A 23,637-nucleotide genomic window follows, 5' to 3' on the forward strand; every position below is an offset into this window, starting at 1 on the left:
TTTAAAGTACAGGAAATCCCTAACCCAGATTTTATGCAAGTATACATGGGGGAGAGATCCTGGATTCAGTGGAGAGCCAGGTGTTTAAAGACCACACAATCATTCTCCTAACAATCCTGCTACACTTAACAGAGAATTTTAAAACATGTGTGTTAAGCGGATGATCATGGGACTGCGGAGCCGGCTGCTGTCTCTAAATACTATTTTTTTATGGAGCTCATTTTTAATATCGGCACTTTTAGCGTGAATGTAATAAACCTGATCATGCAATAAATTCAGTGTGCTCTTTTATTTTGCAGATTTAAGCTAAAATACCATCAATCTCTTGGAAGCAGCATCTTTCAAGATAACACTAGGCAGCACTAGGATTTTAATACCCCCTAAAAGAAATAACATATAAGCCACTGACTTCACAGACCTCCCCAAGCAGATGTGCTCAACAGGACAGGCAAGATGCTCCACGATGGGTGGCAACAGTTGTATGGGTTTCTCCTCTTTGCCCTCCTATCAAAGGGACATTCCAATGTACCACAATACTCCAGGGAGAAAGTGCTCCAAGTTTTCACAGGAAAGGATGGCAAATATGGTCACTTCACACACAGCAAAACCAAAGCTGCTTCTAAACTGAAATAACCATCTACTCTAGTTCCCCCCAAAGATTCCATTTATGCCAATTTCAATGAACAACAGTTTGGAAGGCACATAAAATCTGGTCACCATTCTTTACACCAGGAAGCGCATTTGGAACCTGACCTCAGCATCTATTGTATACGCCGTGTATACGGGCAAGATGGGAAGTATATGCCTATATATAAATATAAATACATATAAAGCTAACTTTCAGTGTTCAGAAAACAAAAGCTATCCCCCATATAACAGCCAAATTCTGACATAACTCAATTTGGACACCTCATCTGGTGTGCACTGCACTCATTCCTAGTGTAAACCCCACCGCGCCGGGCAATGATATACTGTAATGTCACATCGCAATCTGGATTTACTATAAAGGGCCGCTGACGAGCTTCAAAGCAGTAAACATTGCAGCGAGGTGTATTTCACACTGAGCTGGTTTTTATGAAGAACACTTCACCGCCCAGGCACGGCACCTGGATGATGAATGGTGAAAGATGCATGACAAGCTTCATCATTGTTTGTAAATCTTAACTGTTCCTGCTCACTAACTCTGGAGGCAATTTTCAAAGACAGCGGCCGACAGAAGGACAGCACAGCTTTCCTGAAGGTTATTCAAGTTGTACTTGGCCTGGGCCGTGCCTCTGAAGAGGCGAGCAGGGAAAATAAACTCCAGAAGTACTCCACGCCATCCCTGAAAAAAACCGCTAGAGCCCTGTGGATTCAGGTCAGATTCAAATGAGGAAATCTCACGCGTGATGATGCTGGAAGCTCTAACCCCACTGGCGAGTGTCACATCCAAGGAGGGCCCAACAGACAGACGCCAGTTCTCCGGGATGTTTAAATACAAAGGGTCTCTAAATGAGTAACAGAAACTGGCCAACTTGATGATTTGTGATGTGCCCACAAGAGAGTTGCGTCCCTCTACTGAACAGGCAGGTATGGAACTCACTGCCACACCTGAATCCCATGAAGATCACATCAGCATTGAAAACAGACAGGCAATGTTTTCTAGTAAATATGTTCAACCTGGCTGTGTCAGAGCATTTAGGAATTCCTAAGATGTAGTTTCCAGAGCTTCTCTCTCTCTCTCTCTCTCTCTCTCTCTCTCTCCCTGTGTCTTCTCTAGGCTGCAATCTTTAGCCAAAATGAAAACCTCTGTGTAGTTGTTCCGTGTACTCAATTTATAGCTTTTACAGAATAAATTAAAGACGTAAAAGCAATCTAATAAGCTACTGACAGACTAGGTGAAGATTAAATAACATCTTCCTCAAAAATTATCTGAGGAAAACTGCCAGGCCTCTTAGTCACAGGAGTTTAACAATAAAATAACAAGTAGAATATGTAATCACTTAACAGCTGATGCCCACAGGGAAAAAAGAGAATAAATATTTTTGAAAGTAGTTGATTGTGTTTCTATTCGCACTTATGATTTCAAAGCTAATCACTAGTTATTTAATTTTGTGATTTCTGCCCTTATCAAATATTAACCCTTCCACTTGACTCTCTCTTATTAAATAAAAGGAAAATTCAAATAGAACCACAACATTAAAAGTGACTTTACTGTGCTCATAAAGGTGTCTTGAAGTTTATACTGAGCTTTGGGAATAGCAAGGTAAAGAGAAACACCACACCTGATATGCCGAAGGGTTTAAGTTTGCTTTTGAGTTTTTTACTATGAGACTAATGTGCTACAGAACAACAACCCCAGATGGGGGCATTTCTGCATAAGGCATGTGCCACCAGAGTAGGTTTTGGAATCTCATCATTACAGCTAAAGAAATTGCATCCATGCCTTTAGTCCCTGCAAATAGAATATTCCCAAGTGCACTCTCAACCCCAATCACAGCCACCATTTCCTTGAAAATACTTAAGACATGAGGGTGCCAGACTGTAGCCCAGTGAGGCCTTAGATAAACAGCATCATCACTGAGCTTCAGTTCCTCCACGTGCCACACTGGAACAGGACCCCTCCTTTCCCCTACCTAACAGGCATGGTCTCTATACTTCAATATCCTCATCTGTAAAATGGGGATAACAGCATTATCCAGATAATTAAATGAGTTACACACAGAGTGGCCAGACATTGTCTTACAGACACTAGAGGAGCTGCACATGTGTTTGTAAGGGAAGAAAAAGAAAAGGAAGGAAATGAAGAGAAAAACACAGGATATACTAGAAGAAAGAGCGCCCAGGAAAGTGATTCAGGGATCTGAGTTCGTAGGCGGGCTCCTCCTCTTAAACCCTAGCAACAAGGCTTAGAGGAAGTCACGCCCTCTGCCTGCACACCCACCCTTTCTGTTAAGTGTGAATATTGAATAAGCACCGCTGACCCTCCGGCGGGGCTGCGTTCTTAATCAAAATACCAGTCGCACATAAAGAATTAAGTCCCTAAAATTCAAGTTTTCCAAAGGGAAGATTCTAAATGGCACAAATCCAAGATGTCTGTGGCCTGGGGACAGTACCCCATGTTTGCTGGTGTTTGATTTATTTCGCTGAATGCTTCACTGGAATACCTAACTCCAAGTAGATAAGGAGCGAACAGAAAAGATTCCACAGTTGTTTCTAACTCATTTAAGAAACGGCAAACCACCCCGGGAACCATCTGAGAACACTGCACGATGCCAGGCACCTGGAGGAGTACAAAGCTGACCCTCCGTGTGGGCGCACACCCTGGTAATTCTTGCTAACATGCTGCAGTGAATGGACCTCATCCTTACGTGAATGAGTCTGACCTCCCTGAGGTAGGCCCCTGGGAAGTCCTGCTGTTTCCAGACTACAGCCTGGAGGAGGGCTTGTCAAATGGCAGTGCTTTACACAGAGGACATGTTAAGAGCCCGGCGGCTCTCAATCTTGCCCACAGTTTGCCTTGTGGGGTGCTCTTTGTATGGAGAAAGAGAAAGAAGTTTGAAGGAAAGACAGAAATCTGCTTGTCCTCATCCTACAGCCTGTCAGCTTGCTTCTGTACTATTCTTCAGGCATAAAGGGACCTGCTGGTGCTCTTCACATTCCCTGTAAAGCACCGGTGTGTTTTACTTGGCAAACATATCATAAATGTAATATATTAAAAATACATCTTTAAAGCTGCCATTTCCAAATGTTTATTATCTGCTTAAAATTAATATGCTCCATCTTCCTCACTCGGCAGACCACAATGTCTAGCTAATTTCAAGAATCATGATACACATACACTTAGCCCTCCTTAATGATAGTAATCATGTTCATTTGTACAGCCCACTGCCAGGCACCTGCCGAAACAGAAAGATACATAAGCCATGGTAAAAGGTCTACATATAAGAATATGAGAGATGACAGATTCTGCCATACTTTTACATAATTCCTTATGTGATCTATATATAAAGATACAGTGGCTCACGTCTATAATCCCAGCACTGTGGGAGGCCGAGGCGGGCAGATCACTTGAGGTCAGGAGTTCAAGACCAGCCTGGCTGACATGGAGAAACCCCATCTCTACTAAAAATACAAAAATTAGCTGGGTGTGGTGGCGCGCACCTGTAATCCCAGCTGCTCAGGAGGCTGAGGTAGGAGAATTGCTTGAACCTGGGAGGCAGAGGTTGCAGTGAGCTGAGATCATACCACTGCACTCCAGCCTGGGAGACAGAGAGAGACTCCACGTTAAAAAAAAAAAAAAAAAAAAGGAGAGATTGATCATCTTACTACTGGCTCCAGAGCTGGGGACCTGAGCAAGACCTTGTCTCCTGGAATAGCTCCAATGCCCTTCCATTCACTGGCCTTGTTGCCACTGAAAGCCCCACTTACTTCTCTGTTCCAAGTTAAAGCTGAGAACAAAATGGTCACATAAGTGCTCTTTTCTTTGAAATTTAGCAAATAATAAGTCATTCTAAAATGTCAAGTTTAAATTAAACTCAACATTTTCTAAATGTTGCATAAAACACATTCAGCTTTCCTTAAAGCAGAGAAAGACAAGGGTTGATGTTTTTCTATCCTACCGGCTGAGAAATACAGCTCAGGGCAGGATGCACACATAACAGATGCAGCCCTCCGAGTCTTTGCCCCACTCTCCTTCATGCCAGAGCCAAGCTCTACAACATTCCAAAAGCATCATTCTCCCTTTCAAGAAGAGCTATGTGAAATGCCCACACAGCCCTCGCAGGAAAAAATGGGGGAACGTCATGATGACACCTGCCATCCTTTACCTGCATTTTGTGATTACTGAGCTGGTTTGCACATCAGACACCATTTTGTCCTCACAACACTGGCGTGGCCTCCACAGAGCCAACATCCTCACCCTCTCTCAGCAGGCAGGGAAATCGAGGCTCTCAGGGAAGCATCTGGTACTGCCACATAACCTGCTAAGTCATTGGTCCCATTCAGTTTCCACGTACAGAATTCTCTACCATCCCACGTGGTCACTTGTCACAGAATATCACCTCACCTCACGTAAAGGGCACCTTTGGCGTTCTGGATCAAGAGCAAGTAGATCTGAGGGTGCTCCCAACAGAGAGCAGAACCTCAATTTTCTCACCTGCAAACTTGGGAGGTGCAGTCAGATGACCTTTTCCTAAAAGTCCAAGTCTGATGTGCAGCATTAAGCGAGTCCTCTCCCTGAGGTGCAAGCTACCCATTTTGCATGCAGTCCTGGTCATCATGAAGGAGAGGCCTATGGTATCAGTGAAATCAGGCACTGCTGGACTCCCTGGTCCACGACATTGCTAACGCCAGATGGATTCGAAAAGTTGTATTTGGGAGCACAGAGCCCTCTGCAAGCTGCTTACACATCACAGAGGAGCATGAAGCCTTCAACTCGGTGGAGCCAGTCACTGACGGTGGCCATCTGGCCTTTGGGTAAAATGTAGATGCTCTGCAACTCGCTTCACAGAGCTGCTGACAGCCTCTGTGTGTTAAATGAGTAATACATGAACACTTCATGATCTGTAAGCACCACCTTAAATGTTTCTTTCTCCTGAAAAGAGTGCAGCTTGGATGTGAAGGAAGGCTGAAGTTGCACGGGAGGCTGCCACTCTGAGTCGGAACCAAAATAAGGCACCATTTCTAACTTTTAAACCAAGATCACAAAACAAATAGACAAAAATATCTAAGTGTATTACCTTCACCAACTGAAACCTAAACCTTTTTGCAGGTGTTGGCCAACCATGTACCCCAGCAACTTATACTCCAGAATTCAACATGCAGAGAGCGATGTCTATTCTCAGATGTGCAGTGCCACCCACCTCTAGACAGAGGTGCATCTGTTAAAACACAGGGCCTGCTGTGGAGATCTGTCTCTTCATCCCCAGTTGGGGAAGCACCATTTCAAAGCTGTTCCCACTACCACTTCCCGAACAGCTTGCATCTGTTACTATGAAGTGGCCACACTCATATAAGGCAACCCTCCACCCGGGCACTAGACAAGTGATCTTCAAACAGTCTGTGGAGAGGGAGAGGCCTGCTTTAAATTTTTTTTTTTCCAGTTTCCAACCCACCGTGGTCTGGTACTTTGGCAAAATACAATAAAAATGAATTACTAGAGCCTCTCAAACTTTTTTCTTGGCCAGGTACGATGGCTCACACCTATAATCCCAGCACTTTGGGAGGCCGAGGTGGGAGGATTGCTTGAGCCCAGGAGTTCAAGACAGCCTGAGCAATATGGCAAAACTCTGTTTCTACAAAAAAAAAAAAAAAAAAAATTAGCTGGGCATTGTGGTGCTCACCTGTAGTCCTAGCTACCCGGGAGGCTGAGATGGGAGGATCACCTGAGCCTGGGAAGTTGAGGCTGCAGTGAGCTATGATTGCACCCCTGCATGCCTACCGGTGCTACAGAGCTGGAGGGCTGTGTTGTGATGCACTGCTGGATGCAGTGTGGGTCTCAGGGTCTCGCTCTGTCACCCAGGCTGGAGTGCAATGGTGTGATCATAGCTCACTGCAGCCTGAATCCCCTGGGCTCGCTCCAGTGATCTTCCTGCCTCACCCTCCCAAGTAGTCAGAACTACAGGTGCGTGCCACCAAACCCAGCTAATTTTTATTTTTTATTTTTTTGTAGAGATGGGGTCTCACTATGTTGCTCAGGCTGGAAACTATTTTTTTAAATGGAAAACAAGTGTTGGCAAGGATGTGGAGAAACTGGAACCCTCATATATTACGGTAAGAATGTAAAAAAACGATGCAGCTCCTGTGAAAAACAGTAACATGTTCCTCAAAAATTAAATACAGACTTACCATAGGACCCAGCAATTCCACTTCTAGGCATATACCCAGAAGAAGTGAAATCAGACATTCAAACAAAGACTTGTACACAAATGTTCAAAGCAGCACTATTCACATTACCCAAAAGGTGGAAACAACCCAATATCCCTCAACTGATGAATGGCTAAACAAAACGTGGTATATCCATCCATACTATGGAATGATATTGAGCCACAAAAAGGAATGAAATACTGATCTATGTAACAGTGTAGCTGGATCATGAAAACATTTAAGCTAAGCGAAGCAAGACACAAAAGGCTACATATTATGAGATTCCACTCCAGAATAGGCAAATCGATAGAGACTGAAAGCAGATTAGTGATTACCAGGGGGCTGGAGGAGGGAGGATTGGGGGTTTCCTCTTGGGGTGATGAAAGTGCCTTGGAACCAGATAGAGGTGACGGTTGCCCAACTCTGCGAATGCACCAAATGCCAGTGAATTGTACACTTTAATTATGGTTAATAGTTAATGTTAGGTGGATTTTACCTCAATAAAAAATGGGCTACTAGAAAAATGAAAGACAAAAAATATAAGCCCCAATATTTTATTAAACTCAACAGACAAAACTGCTCTACCAAATTGCTATAAAGTTGTTTCCCTCTCTATTTCTTATCTCCTCTCTTAGACACGTAACAAAGCACTCCCAGACCCACATCAGACCATGGCCCCCCCTCTGCAGACCCTTGGTTCCCACCCGAGCTGGCTTGCTCAGGGTCACCCCTACAGCAATTGTGTCCCCCACACACTCCCTGTATCCACAAATTCTCGCGCTATCGGGATCGCCCTCATCAGCATACAAGCCTATTATAAAATCTCTCTTCTTTAAAGAAAGAGCCAAGGCCCTTCCTTGAACTCACTTCCCCACGGGTTGACGCCCCATCCCACTGTTCCTCTTACAGCAAAACTCCTGGAGAGCTGCCTGTACTCACTGCCCCAATTCTTCTCTCCCATGCACTCCTGAATACGCAGGCAGGCTTTGTTTCTCACCTCCCACCAAAGTGACCACTCAGAAGGTCACTGATCATTGCCACCTTGCAGATGGTCGATTCCAGTCCTCATCTCATTTGACCTATCAGCACTCTTTGGCTCTCATTAAAATCCTTTAATTTGGTTTCTAAGGCACCACTCACACACAGTTTCCCTCCTGCCTCACAAGCTGCTCCTCCTCCCTCTTTTCTTTGCTAGTCCTCTTCATCTACAGGGCCATAAACACTGGAGACACGCAGGGCTCAGTCCTTGGTCCTTTACACTCTCCACCTACATTCATCTCTCCAAATGATCTCATCACATTGACTTCAAATAACACCTATGCACTGAACTCCCAAATCTTCATCTCCAGCAGAGATATATCCCCTCCCCCTCAGACTCCACACATCCAACTCCTAATCAACAATCCACTCGGGTGGTTCATGGACATCTCAAACTTAACACATGCAAAGTTAAACTCCTAATGCACACAAACTTATTTTCCCCAGTCTTCTTTACCTCAATAATTGGAAACTCCAATCTACTTTGGAATTATCTTCGAGGAGTGTACAAATATAGAGAAAATCAAAATACCAATTGGTCAGGTCAAAAATTAAGGAGTCATCCTTCACTCCTCTCTTCCTGTCCCATCCAAAGCCCAACAGTAAATCTTGTTGGTTCTATCTTCAAAATATATCCAGAATTCGACCACCCGTCATCACTGCCACGCTTCCACCCCCACTCAGCCACCGTCTTCTTTTGCCAGAATTACTGCCATCACCTTCTAACTGGTCTCCCAGCTTCCGCCGTTGCAACCCTATAGTCTAAAAGGAAACAGTCATCAGGGTGATCATTTAAAAGCACAAGACAGACAAATTACCCTGTGCTTGAACCCTCCTATGGCTCCCCATCTCACTTGAAAAAAAGCCTAATTGTTTGCAAGAGCTTACAAAGACCTGCATGATCTGACTCCACCATCTCTCTGACCTACCCTCTTAACGTTTTTCAGGATAAGGAAAGAAGGAATGGCTCCTATCCTTTTACAAAGAAAAGCATTAAAAGCAGTAACATGACAAAAGGAAAACTTTCCCTGTAAAATTTCACCCACCCCCTGCCCAAAATTCAATTTTTTTCATGTTGCCAGCTTTAGCAAACCCAGAGGAAGACATTGAACTTGGACTCATTTTTTAGATGATAGAGAGGCTAAGCTTAAATTTATTTTAAAGAAACTGAAGAACATAGATTTAATGGGCAAATTTATACTTGAAAAAGACTTTAAAGAAGACATTAAACCTACTGAAAACACTGTCTTATCAAGTTATTTAGAAATCTCTATTTAGAAGTAATAATAACTTACATATTAACACAATCAACCAAAGGAACTTAAACTTGATGGATCTGCTAAATGCAACTGGTTATGAACCAGCCTTTGCCAATATCTCACAAATGAATATACTGATGTCCGCATCCCCACCCATCATTTCCCGTCTCTAGCCTCAGCCCCACCTCCCAGAAGGGCTAACATGCTCTCAAAGAACTCCTCACTGTGTCAATGCTGATAAAACTGAGGATCCAGTGTCCCGTGAGATGACTTTTGAGGTGTCCTTACTGATCTCCAAACACAACGCTTCCTTTACCTTCCCACCTGCTTTGTAAAAATTCATGCAATATAAAAAAACCCCAAATAGCACACATTTGGAAGGCATTAAGCCACATTTCTTTTAAAAATTGGCTGGGATTTTGATTTTCTACGTATTTGTACACTCCTTCTCGAAGATAATTCCAAAGTAGATAGGGCTGAGATTTTACTGTAGTTCTTCCCAGCTCTGGTTTCTGAAGCTTGAGCCTCCTACTTAACTGTTAGTGGGTGAGCAGGTGAGCAGGGTACCAGGAATTTAAGCCTGGGGCCTCCTCACACACTACTCTTTCAAATAAACACATGGCCAGAAAAGTAATAAAGAACTGTAGGTGGTATTCACCTATTCTTCTTTCCCTGTGAGCGCTAGCACAGCTGGGCTTTTTCTTTCCTGGATTGTAAACTCTTTCAGAGTCGCTTCCTTTTCTGCCATAAATTCAAATGCCTATCGCTCCTCTCCAAATTCGCTCCTCTCTGCTCTAATAAATTGCCTCTTATATTTTTTGTCTTACTGCCTTGCTCTGAATTTACACCTTTGTCTCAAGAACGCCAGCGCTTCTAAAAATATTCCATTATTCCTGGCGTAAGAAGCTCAGGCAATTTCTTCCTGAAAGTGGGTTTAATTCTTAATTTTCTGTATAAACAAATGTTCCTTCAACTGCTTCATCCCCAAATTGTGCAGACAAGCCAGTTAGGATTCTGACCTTTCATGCTTGCACACCCTTACAGGGAAAACTCGGTTAAAAATAATACCAGATTCATTCATTCATTCACTCAACCAACAAATAACAAATAAAAGGCATCATAGCAGGCAAGAAGGTATAGAAAATGTGTTGTTTGTCCTTAGAGAGCTTATAAGCCAAATAAATATGTAGACTCAAAAGCAGTATGAAAGAAGGACCTATGGGCACACATTATATAGTATGAATACTTATAAAACAGAGTTGTGCTTGCCCACTCCCAGCGGAAAGTGATTCTTAATAAAAGTGAAACTGCAATCAACAATGTGTACTTTGGCCTCTCTGCAGCTCAAACTATATAGGCTCCCGTGACCTGTATATTTCATATTAATAGAAGTCCTTTATTTTATCTTAATATGGTAAATAAAGCATAACTTGCCCAGCTATTTTAGACTTTATGGTTCTGAATTTGGAAATCAAAGCATGGTTCTGATTCTCATTCTCTAATTTCTCTAGAGAGTCAAGTTATTTAGAAAATGAACATATCCTTACCCAGAGTAAGTTCTTCTAGACTGGTTTCTCTTCCAAGACACTCTCTACTGCCCTGATTTCCACTTACTGCCTATCGTGTATGTTTCCCACTTTCCTACATCAAAAGAGGATGCTTAACTATAAAGAACTTAAACACGGGATCTGGAAACGCAGCAGCTGTAAAGAGCTGCCCCTCACCACAGTGAAAATGCTGGGGGATGTTAAAATTGAAGTTGAGTTACTATGTATTTCAAAGTGCTTTGATTCATTAAACAGTCGTTTTTTATTTCAAAGCCATTAAATCAGAGTTATTTGCATTGCTACTGCATAAACTCTGAAATCTATTGTATTAAAAAATGTTTTATTATGTTATTTTCCCCAAGAAGATGAATATGCCTTCAATTTTAAAATGAAAGTCTTTGGGAAAGGAGTTTTCAATACACAGAAACTCACTTCACAAAAAATACCAGGTCCTGAACCACATTTAAAGTGCCCCTGTATTTCCTATTGATCCTCCATAAAATACACTTTTAGCTTACAAAGGGGAGTCTCTCATCTTACTCCTGTCACTCTAGGAATCCAGAAAGGAAAAAAAACATGATATTGAGAATCAAGCACAGCAAAGTCATTTTATAACTAAATTCTTGAAAGGATACTTATCCAAGCTTCACACAGCAATAAACTTTCCAACAATTACTAACAGCTAAGCCATTAGAGACAGCTAATGACCCAGTACTGGATAGCCATCCTCTCTCAACCCCAAATCCAGTCTGTGTGACCAGATACCTACCGCTCGCCCTGGCTTCCGGGTAAGAGGGAGCATCCTCAAAAGTGAAGAACTGGGGCACGCTCTGGCCCAGGTAAGAGGGAGGCGGGTAGTAAGAATGCATCCTGTACTGGGAGCTCACTGCATGGCGGTTCTCCATGTTTTTCATCTGCTTAAGAAAAAAGAAGAAATACATTGAGACCAACATTGCATGTCACAACTAGTACAATAATTATCTAATTCTTTAAAATAAGGTAACAGGCTGGGCACAGTGGCTCATGCCTATATTCCCAACACCTCGGGAGGCCAGGGAGGGAGGATCGCTTGAGCCCAGGAGTTCAAGACCAGCCAAGGCAACACAGTGAAACCTCTTTTCTACATAAAAATCAAAAAATTGGCTGGGTGTGATAGTGAACAAGTGAGATCTCAGCTACTCAGGAGGCTGAGGTGGGAAGATCACTTGAACCCAGGAGTTTGAGGCTGCAGTGAGCCGTGATTGCTTGCACTACTGCACTCCAGCCTGGGCAACAGAGAAAGACCCTGTCTCAAAAAGAAAAGCAAATTAAGGGAACGGCCTGTCTAAGGTGGAAGTGGCCTCAGCCATGAATATGCTCTTCCGATGTACTGGGCCTAGAATTATGATGATGCCCTTTCTATCTTAAGGTCCCCTCTAAAGCACCCCTGAAATTCCTTCTGGTCATTTGGTGCTCAATTAACCAGTACAAAAGAGAACAGGGTGGTGGAGAGGGGACAACACAATCTGCTGTAACACTAACAAATTTGTTTGAACGGGCACAAGTTATCAGACCTCTTCCCATGTTTCTTCATGTGTAAAACTGGAATTTTATCTTGGTTACCTTTCAGTGTTCATATAAGGAGAGTATTTAAAGTGACTGTAGGCTGGACACAGCGGCTCACGCCTGTAATCCCAGCACTTCGGGAGGCTGAGATGGGTGGATCACGAGGTCAGGAGATCGAGATCATCCTGGCTAACACAATGAAACCTCGTCTCTGCTAAAAGTACAAGAAAATTAGCCGGGCGTGGTGGTGGGCGCCTGTGGTCCCAGCTACTCGGGAGGCTGAGGCAGGAGAATGGCGTGAACCCGGGAGGCGGAGCTTGTACTGAGCCGAGATCGCGCCACTGCACTCCAGCCCGGGGGACAGAGCGAGACTGTCTAAAAAAAAAATGTATATATTAAAAACACAAAAAAATACTGTAAAGCAACATGCAAACCACGTGTAATGGGAAGCTGTGGGCATTAGCACGATGCCATGCTGGATCCTGTTACTCAGCGTCTATTCCCTGCAGCGAGGAACAGGAGTCTGAGATCTGAATTCTGGAGGTGATTTGGATTCTGCTAACTGGTCACATGAGGCAGAGCGAAACTGCGAAGGCAGTAAGGAGGCACAAGCACCCCTCCAGTAGCAGTGGCAGCTGCATGTGAGCTCAGCAGTCATTCATTTTTTTCTGGCAACCAGACCCTGCCTTTAGGACCATGAGATAGCTTTTACATAAGAAGCAGTTCATTCCCTGTGGCTTCCTGATTCTCATTCAAAGCTAAGAAGATATGACTTGATGGCTTAGAAAGGGCCCTCCCATTTCCACTTTCCTGGCCCTGATGACTCTGATTGTGTAAGACCCACTTCCATGAACATCTAGACCCTGGTACAGACATTGAGCATTCAACTCATGATCACATCTTCATGGCAACAACAGAGCTGGACTTCAGTTATTTATAACAGTCTTTTAAAAATTAAATTTAGATGGTACTCGCTTTTAAACAAAATTTGATCTAAGGGAATGTTCAAGATAAACCAATTCTGTTCAGAAATATGAGTAATTTCAAAATAATCCAAAATAATTCAAAATCATGTTTTTCAATCAAATATTTTAAATGCTACTTGAAAAAGAAAATAGTACTAACTTGACAGAGCCTGGTGGAGGAAAATTAGGCACTGGGCTTCCTCAAGAGTTTCCAGAAACATCTACATTCTGGACAATTCACCAACTAACACTGGCCTAAGTGTACTTTGGGTATTATGGTGCTGTTTGGTAGAAAGAGCTAAGTCCCTGATTTCTGCCTGATGCTTTGAGCAGCTCAAGGAATTTATTTTTGATCTCTACTGCTCTCAAGCTCAAATCTATGTTCTGATGAGTGGATTACTTCTTCTGGAGAAGGAAAGACACCATTACAAGTGATTATTTCCTCTCAAGTGAAGTTTACCTGGGTAAGTCCCCTTTATCCTTTTTAGTTTGTTTTTCTAAAGTAAATTAAATGGTGTCTCTTCTAGGCCAATCACTCCGTTTTCACTTTCTACCATTACATTAAATCTTTTTTTTTTTTTGAGATGGAGTCTTGCTCTGTCGCCCAGGCTGGAGTGCAGTGGCATGATCTCAGCTCATTGCAAGCTCCGCCTCCCGGGTTCATTCCATTCTCCTGCCTCAGCCTCCCCAGTAGCTGGGACTACAGGCGCCCGCCACCATGCCCGGCTAATTTTTTGCATTTTTAGTAGAGACAGGGTTTCACCGTGTTAGCCAGGATGGTCTCGATCTCCTGACCTCATGATCCGCCCGCCTCGGCCTCCCAAAGTGCTGGCATTACAGGCGTGAGCCATTGCGCCCAGCCACATTAAATCTTTACTAAATAGAAGGTTAAAGAAAGTATACTTGGAAAACAGCCAAAAAGGAAAAACCGGCTACCCCTAATGAGTAAGACCACATGGCAAGAGAGCCCATCAAGAAGCCATTAAACCATTTAAGAGAAAAGGGACAATCATAGTAGCTATTTACTACACACACCCAGTTATCAATTAGAACAGTGCAGCATCTTTCGATGATTCCCAGCATCTTTCAATGTGCATATGAACGGCCAGGGGGTCCTGTTAAAATGCAGGTCCTGATGCTAAGACTGGGGTGGAGATGCTGATACTGCTGGTGCCCAGGGACTACAATAAGTGATCCTTCCTCTCATACTTAGTACCTCTCAGAGCCCAAGACCAAAGGAAACCCTTCTAAAAAAAATTGTTTTGAGACAGAGTCTCACTCTGTTGCCCAGGCTGGAGTGCAACGGCACAATCTCGGCTCACTGCAACCTCTGCTTCCTGGCTTCAAGCGATTGTCCTGCGTCAGCCTCCTGAGTAGCTAGACTACAGATGCCTACTCTACAGACACGCCCCACCACGTCTGGCTAATTTCTGTATTTTTAGTAGAGACGGTGTTTCTCCATGCTGCCCAGGCTGGTCTTGAATACCCGGCCTCAAGTGATCCGCCCGCCTCGGCATCCCAAAGTGCTGAGATTACAAGTGTCAGCCACTGCCCCAGCTTAAAAAAAAAAAAAAAAAAAAATTACCAGCTGCTTACAACCATCCAGTTTCCAGCTGAACTGGAAGAGTGAAACGATGTAAACAGCAATTTTTAATTTTCATTCTTTTTTATTTTTATACACAAAATTCCCCAGAACTGAAAGATTTTTTTCAGGGGTCTGTTGCCATCTACAGCTGCTGCAGCAGTAAAAACAAACTCAGACACACTTTGAATTGAAAAGCTGTTTGTGTCTCCATAGACTGCCTTAGGTCAATTACACAGTCTGAGTAATGAACACTGAATTAGACGCAAGGTGCCGACGTAAGCCTAATATAAATAATGGAGCCTCCCTGCTGTGGGTGCTGAGTTTGTCACATCTACTTCAGGTTTGACAATATCTTCAAGCCAGTTCTTCAAGGAAAATGCTTTTTCAATTTTGCCAGGATACAAGAAAACAGATAGGATTTGGGCCTAAACGCTCTGCAAAATGCTGGATTTTTTTTTTTTTTACTATGAAAGTTTATACAAACCTTCCTTTCAAAATGTTTGAAAAATGTTAACCATGAGTCTATAGCAGGGGTCACAAACTTTTTATTGTAAATGGTCAAACAATATATATATTTTAGGCAAGTTATACGGTCTCTAGCAATTTGTAAAATGAATGGGTATGGCTGTGTTCCAATAAAACTTTATTTGTAAACAGTGGCACTGGTTCCTTCTCAAACTTCACTCTCACTGGAGTAAGGTGAGAAGGGAACCCAGTACTGATGCCTGGACTCCACTCAAGAAAATCTGGTTTAACTGCTCTGGGATGTGGCCTGGGCGCTTGGTATTTTCAAAGATCCCAGGTAATTCTAGTATGACACCAAGATTGAGAACCCGTGTTCTACAATTACCAACATATCGTCCACATACCTTGGAAGTACGAGATCCCAACAATCCCCTATATTAATTAAAACAGGCTAAATCTGACAAACAGACTGGCTAACGCTGCCAATCCCAATGTATGTATTATTTGACAAAAAGACGAAGATGAACAGTAAAATTCTTTTTTTTAACTAACGCTTACTGGAAAATAAACACAATTTCAAATCCATGTATATGCTTATTTATTCCCTTAACTCCTTTTCCATGTTTTCAGAAAGGATGAAATAAAAAGAACTATTAGGAAATAGGAATTTAGTTATTTATACTCAAATACTCACTATCCTTAATGAATCCCCAAGATTACTGAGCTATAAAAGAATTCCAGTAAAAGAAAAAGATACAAAGGGTCAGACTCCATTTGAGGTTACTAGAATGTGAACTGATACGGTTTGGCTCTGCGTCCTCACCCAAATCTCATCTCACACCGTAATCTCCACGTGTCAAAGAAGGGACGTGGTAGGCGGTGATTGGATCATGGGGGCAGTTCCCCCAATCTGTTCTCATGATATGGAGGGAGTTCTATTGAGATCTGATGCTTTAAAAGTGTTTGGCAGTTTCCCCTGTTCTCTTTCTCCTCTCTCCTGTCGCCTTGTGAAGAAGAGAAGATGCTTGCTTCTTCTCCGCCTTCTGTCATGATTACAAGTTTCCTGAGGCCTCCCCAGCCATGCGGAACTGTGAGTTAATTAGACCTCTTTTTTGTTTATAAACTACCCAGTCTTGGGTAGTATCTTTATAGCAGTGTGAGAACAGACTAATACATGAACTTACTGAGGTCATCAGTCACTTCAGCTACATCCACCTCAAAGAATAACCCACAAACAACCCACCCACCTGAAAACTTGCTCATAAGAAAAAAAGGACAATTCTATGTGTTTCTAAGTGCATGTGTAGCAATGTAAACAGGACGTTAAAACCACAGTTCATGGATGGGTGTGGTGGCTCACGCCTGTAGTCCCAACATTTTGGGAGGCTGAGGCGAGTGGATCACCTGAGGTCAGGAGTTCAAGACCAGCCTGACCAACATGGTGAATCCCCGTCTCTGCTAAATACAAACAATTAGCTGGGTGTGGTGGCAGGCCTCCTGTAATCCCAGCTACCTGGGAGGCTGAGGCAGGAGAATCGCTTGAACCCAGGAGGCAGAGGTTGCAGTGAGCTGAGATTGCACCATTGCACTCCAGCCTGGGCGACAGAGTGGGACTCTGTCTAAAAAAAAAGAAAACAAAAAACAAAAAACAGAAACAAAAACTGCAATTAACCCAGAAAAAGGCAGAATGCAATTTCAAACTAAATCACTTCCTGCTCTCTTCTAACTTTAAAAAGAAAATCACAACCCTGCTACTTTTGGCTTAAATGAAATGGGAAATTAGCAAAGCCTTTGAAACTCACTTTACTTTAAACCAGTAGTTCTCAACTAGGGGCAGTCTGGTCCTCCACAGGGCATCTGGCAACATCTGGAGATGCTTTTGATTGTGACAAGGGGGCAGGGAGTTGATGCTGGCATCTAGTGGTCAAGGTCAAGGATGCTGCTGACTGTCACTACAGTTCCCACAAGACACAGAATTAACCAACCCAAGGCCTGAACAGCGCCAAGGTGAGAAGCTCGCTTTAAACTAACCTAGCAGCACCCCTGTGCTCAGTCCCTCACCTCCTGCTAGAAGACAACAGCTAAGTGCTGCTGAGGGACAAGAGCGGCAAAGAAATTAGAGGAGCCGCTGAGTTTTCCTGAAGGGGTATATATTTTTCTCCTTTGTGAAATGCCTCCTTGTTTCCTCTCAAGGGTTTTTTTTATTCCTTTAAGCTAAGCAAATAAATAAACCAAGTAAACCGTAACAACCCAGGATTCCAGTGAATGATGACTACTATCATTATTAGCAGTGGTCACTGGCAAGCAAGAGACATGGTTTATATGTTATTACCCATCCAAAGTCTCTGAACCAGAGTACGACCCATGGATAAGCGATGGCTGGCGGAGGATGCTCACGGTGTTAGTATTAACCTTGCAGGAAACCCAAGACCTTGGAGTTGTGTTTTATTAAATTGTTAAGAATATGCATAACAGTAAATCCGAGCCATATTTTCCTTTTATACATGTTAGCCACCCTATTTTATAGTAACAATAATATCTGAAAAAAAAATCATAAAAATGTTTGAGTTCACTTCTTTTTTTTAAAAAAAAATCCCAAATACCAGTCACTGGTTATCTAGTAACAATTTAGATGAGTGTCTGGTCCTGCATCAAAGTGAACAGTCTATCCAGGTGAATGACTAAAAGGGATTTGTGAAGAGCAAATTGTCATCTAGTTGTTTACTAAACATGGCTTGGCTGCATAAAACTAGAGTTGATGTAACAAAGGGGAACAGTCTTTTTTTTTTTAATTTCTAAGTTTTTTCATTTGTTTTTGAACTTATATCAGATGATGCCTTTTTCATTAAAAGTGCCTGTGCTCACATTTATTAAAAGTTTTCATCATCAGTATTTAGGTATCTTGATTCTCCATGCTTCAAGACAAAAAAATCTTCAGCGTTAAGTTTCTATCTCTCTAGAGCTTCATTCAGCTTCACTGGAGGCTCTAAGCAATGCTCATTTGCAGAAAGGGGAAGAGTCTTAATGAGAAGAGTTATTCTATAGGACAACATTCCTAATTGCAAACTGATATTTAAACAAATAGTGTAATGACTCAGCCAGGCACAATGGCTCACACCTGTAAATCTCAGCACGTGGGAGGCTAAGGAGGAAGGATTACTTGAGCCCAGCGGTTGGAGAACGGTCTGGGCAACATGGTGAGACTCCATCTCTACGAAACATTTAAAAAATGAGGCAGGCGTGGTGGCACACACCTGTGTTCCCAGCTACTCAGGAGGCTGATGTGGGAGGATGGCTTAAGCCCAGGAGGTCGAGGCTGCAGTAAGCTGTGTTTGCCCCACTGACTCCAACCCGGGTGACAGATTAAGACCCAGTTTCAAAAAAACTCCCTTGGTATTGATATGTGGCTTACGGTCTTACATGGCAAAAGCCGTATTTGGGGTAAAGCTTTGGTTTTCTGAACAGAAACCTTTTTATAAAGGTAGGACTCTTCACAGGCTGTAGAATTCTGGGTCGTCTGGTGGTGCTGGGTGTGAAGGCTGGGATGGACTTTTACCCTCATTAAAGGATGGCTTTAGTTTTAACAGATGCTTCTAAATGGGATGCCTGTTCCCAAGCTCATTTAAGCATACACCGTGAACTGTCTCAGCCTACAGACTTCACCTATGCAAAGGGCTTCACCCAAAAAGCCCCGTTCACCTTCTGAAATACACACCTCATTCATTTTTCAGCATTCCACATTTCACAGCTGAGAAAAAAATTTTAATATATACGCTAAAATGATTGCTATTATGCGCACATTTCAGAGATTACCAAAGCACCAGGCCAAATGCTGAGGTGTGTGACCCAAGCAGATTCCCACAGCGAAAACCTGCCCCTCCCGACTTCCTTTCCTTCTGTGTCCAGTGCTCTGAAGATGCATCCTTTGCTCCCGTCCTCTCCTGCGCTCACCTTGCTTTCTCTTAGGTGGTCCTGCTATGGAATACCCTCCCCTCCCCTCCTAGAGGGCGGAAAGGAACGGAGGCAGACAGAGACATGCATTTGTGAGGACTCAGCCTCTGTAACGGATTCCGCAAAGGACAAGAGGATCCTTCGACGTGTGTAGGGTGAGGGGTGGACAGGGGTGAAGGTGCTGTGCTAAGCGTGGGGCTGGGGCTGGGCATTCAGATGCTGAAGAACCCAAAAGTCCTTTTTCCAAACGAAAACTCTTCCTCCAAATGTGCCCAAGGGAGGTGGGAGGGGAAAATGGGGGAGGAGTGAAGAGGAGGATGCTCACACAAGAGGGCAGAGAGAACCAACCATTTAAGAAGTGATACATTTAAGATGTTTTAAGTTGCAAATCCCAAATTTCCCACTACACATGCAAAAACAAAAGAAAAAGTGTGGGTGGAGTTTTCAAAAAAAAAGAACCAAAGGAAAGTCTGTATCACAGTAGCTCTAAAAATAAAAATAAACAACAGCCCTAAGATGAACCATAAAAAAATAAACAAGTCATATGGAAAAACAGAACCAAAACTGAACATAAGGATATAAAGCAAGCCCTCCCCCAATTTCCAGAAATTGTGGAGAGGGCATGGAAGAGAAATTCACATCAGTCTTTTTTAAAAAAACATTTTTAGAGACAGGGTCTCTCTCTGTCACCCACCCTGGAGTACAGTGGTGCGATCACAGCTCACTGCAGCCTCAATCTCGTGGGCTCAAGAGATCCTCCCACCTCAGGCTCCTGAGTAGCTAGAACTACAGGCGCACAACACCAAGCCCAGCAAAATTTTTTATATTTTTTGTAGAAAAAGGGTCCCACTATGTTGCCCAGGCTGGTCTTGAATTCCTGGCCTCAAGTGATCCTCTCACCTTGGGCCCCCCACCCCCAAGAGCTGGGATTACAGTCATGAGCCACCATGCCCAGCCCACAACAATCTTGAATACCCATTAAGGAAAGAAATCTCATACGATATCAGGATTACACTTGTATTTATTAGTGGTCCATTTTGCTTATCTTTAGCCCAGAAGCAATTCAGATGTGAGTATTTTGACATTTTACAAAGGCCAAATTATTTTTTTAACTTGTGTTGCTCAACTGTTTCCACCATCTGCCATCAGTGGTACTGACAGAACAACAGTGTACTACTTGAGACCATGTTTTCCAAAAGGCAGAAGTGTTACCTTTTATAGGGCCCTCAAATAATTCAGTTTGCAGTCAGTGTGTTTTATATATATATATATGTGTGTATATGTATGTGTATATATATGTGTGTATATATATACACATATATATACACACATATATATACACATATATAACACATACACACATATATATATATTTTAGAGAACTGTATGGAATTGAACAGAATGCAATAGAATAGAACAGAACAGAATAAAAGAGAACACTATATAAGAATTTGCTGCATATACAATTTGGGTAAGGGGTAAGAGCTGTTCTACAAAACTTGTCATTTTGGGTACGTGTGTGTAAATTTATACTGGAATACAGTTTCTCACTGTGGGTCTCAATCTAAAATGTTTGAAAGACACCGATGTATAAATCAGGTAAACGGACGCAAGTACCTCTAAAAGGAGGTAAATAGTAAGAAAAAGCCAAATTTTAAAAACTGTTTCCTTTTCCTAAAACCTGAAAGGGTCTTGGTGCATTTCAGGGGATTCACAAAAGAGAGCGGGGTGGTTGGTTTGGACCAGTGTCTGGCTGGGACTAGCTCAGCGCCTTCTTCATCTTGAGAACTCTATGCAGGATTTTCCAGCTCCTGGGTTGGAAACCTACATTTGTCAAGTTCACAAATCTAAAATACAGACCCTGACTTCCCAACTGAACCCATGTATACCAGGCATAAATCCAAGTACCATTTACATGAAAGCCACCAAGAAACAGAGTTTCAGTAAAACGGCTGGAGAGAAAGGAAATTAAAAAGGTTGTATTTTTTAAATTTGGTTAATAATGATCAGCACGCTCCACTCTCTCACATATCCAGTCTCTGAAGGCATCTACAATGCTTCTTAAGACTGGGGTGCGTGTTTGTATGGATGGGAGTTGTACTGGTAATATTCTTAATGTTAATTTTCCTGACAAAATATTGGTTACTGACGATAAGACTAACCAAATTTCAGAGGAAGAGAATGAGCATCTATTGAGAAATAATATAGAGACTTGTCTCCTTAGCTCATGAGTCTTCATAATTTAATAATCACTGATATAGGAAGAAACTGCTCAGAGAGATCAAGTAACTTGGTTCTGGTCCCAAGGGATTAAGTAGAGACAGCAAGATCAAAGTAAATCACCTCAGACGCTTCTGATATTTATCTCTACTAAATCGAGGAAACATTCTAATTTTAAATGAAGATATCTGCTTAGTATAAAGACCTACTTTGCTGCCTTTAGCTTTTAACAACTCTTCACATTGTTTCTACTTCTGGAGCAAATAAACTTTTTTTTTTGATTGTCTGAAAATGAGAAATGATGCCCACAACCGCACATTCAGGAACTTTGATTTCACAACCAGAAACATCAGACGCATCCATATCTGTTCCCACCTTGATGGACAAACTTAATTAACCTTTGCTACTCTGTTCCAACCTACTGTTTTAGACAAAACTAGTGATCCAGAAACAATATGTTACCATCACAATCTCCAGGGCTGCGACATCAAGAGATATAGCCCGATCAGCAGCATAGGAAAATAAGCCGCTTGGATTAGCTGCTCTAAGAAATATGGATTATATTCATGTCACACATGAGCTGTCAGAAATATTAGGATACTTTTAGCATAAATCACCAGTGTGAGGGGTATCTTATGAGTACAGAACATGAGAGCCTGCCGGGAGGGCAAGGTGAGGCTGCCTGGGACCACATTCTAACTAAGCACATGCACACACTCACACTCACATCCTTTACCAAACTGGTGTTCACCATCTGAACGCAGGCTGGTGACCTCTGATGGACACACTCAACTTGTGGGTGACATGAAACAGCCCTGCCCACTCTAAGACCATGAAGGGAGTCCACCTCCAACTAACTGAAATGACACAAGAATGACCAAAAGCATCACATTACCACTGTTCCCTAAAGTGTATGGATTTGGAAGAGTGAGTGTGAGTGAGTGAGTGTGTGTGTGTGTGTGTCACAGAAGCATCTTGAGACACAGCATGCCTAGTGATTTTCCAGAAGTTCAGGGCTTTACAAGGAAAACCAAGAAATGTGCACTGCCCTGCAAGGAAGGCAGAGACACCACGGGAACAAAGGTGCCCCTCTGCAGTCAGGCAAACTCCAAACTCCAGCTTCCCCGTTTCCAGCTGTGCAGTACTAGCTAGCTACTTCATCTCCCTGAGCCCCAGTTTCCTCATCCACAAAAGGAGGCTCATAGCCCTGAAAGGCTGTGCTTATGGATGAAACGGAATAGGAGACAGAAGTGCCCAGCAGCGTGACGCTGCTCCAGGGCTGTTCTGCTTGCACCCTCCTTTTCCCCCCAACGGGTCCACCTGCTTCTATCGACGGGAGAACAGGGCACCACAATGAAAGACTCCTCGTCAGGGTTTGCAAACAAATGACTCAAACAAAAAACCTTTCCATTATACATTTTAAAGATTAAGTACATAAACTTTAGTTTGACATGTCCTGCAGTGCCACACACACACACACACACACACACACACACACACACACAGAGGCAAGGGAGTAAGGAGACAACGAAATTTCCAGGCCTTCCCATTTTTTGGTTTTATACAAATACTCCAGACATAGAATTATGTCTGCCTTCCTTCTCCTAGAACTGGGACTCGCCAGAAAGAATGCTGTGAGAAGGAATGTGATAAATAAAATGTGGAGATGATACCTTTTTCCCTGTTCCTCAGTCTAGGTATGAACACCCCTTCCAGGAGGCTGTGCATCTCAATGGTGATGCCCACAGGGCCAATGCTATATCAAGGAGGGGGTACTGAGGGCAACCCATCCTGGGTGGAGGCAGTAAGGGGGTGCACTCACTGTGGGATAATTTTTTAAAAATAAAACTCACTAAAGTCAATCTATCACCATGCACTGGAAATTCTAAACAATAGTTGTGATCAAACACTCGTCCCCACCCTGCCTCTTGGCATGCTACAGCAAGGGCTCATCTTTCCACAAGGGATCACAGTTCTCCCTAGGCTCTGATCGAAACAGGAATAAGTGAATTACATGTGTCTTTTTTTTTTTTTTTTTTTTGAGACGGAGTCTTGTTCTTGTTGCCCAGGCTGGAGTGCAGTGGCGCAATCTCGACTCACAGCAACCTATGCCTCCCTGGTCCAAGTGATTCTCCTGCCTCAGCCTCTTGAGTAGCTGGGATTCCAGGCACCCGCCTCCACACCCAGCTAATTTCGTATTTTTAGTAGAGACAGGG

The 23,637-nt window shown here is 42.9% G+C and overlaps 1 protein-coding gene across 2 annotated transcripts in view; it reads right to left on the bottom strand.

Moving 5' to 3' along the window:
- Positions 1 to 23,637, bottom strand: part of DMRT1 (doublesex and mab-3 related transcription factor 1) — a 131,143-nt gene that overhangs the window by 41,167 nt on the left and 66,339 nt on the right. The window contains exon 4 of one of the 2 annotated variants that reach the window (XM_032138041.2): positions 11,460 to 11,604. In XM_032138041.2, coding sequence (XP_031993932.1) covers positions 11,460 to 11,604 — 145 coding nt within the window. Of the gene's footprint in view, positions 1 to 11,459; positions 11,608 to 23,637 lie in introns of both variants that reach the window. The other variant, XM_058431529.1, reaches the window with a different exon arrangement.

Source organism: Hylobates moloch, unplaced genomic scaffold (assembly GCF_009828535.3).
Source record: "Hylobates moloch isolate HMO894 unplaced genomic scaffold, HMol_V3 SCAFFOLD_19, whole genome shotgun sequence".
NCBI classification, from domain to species: Eukaryota; Metazoa; Chordata; class Mammalia; order Primates; family Hylobatidae; genus Hylobates; species Hylobates moloch.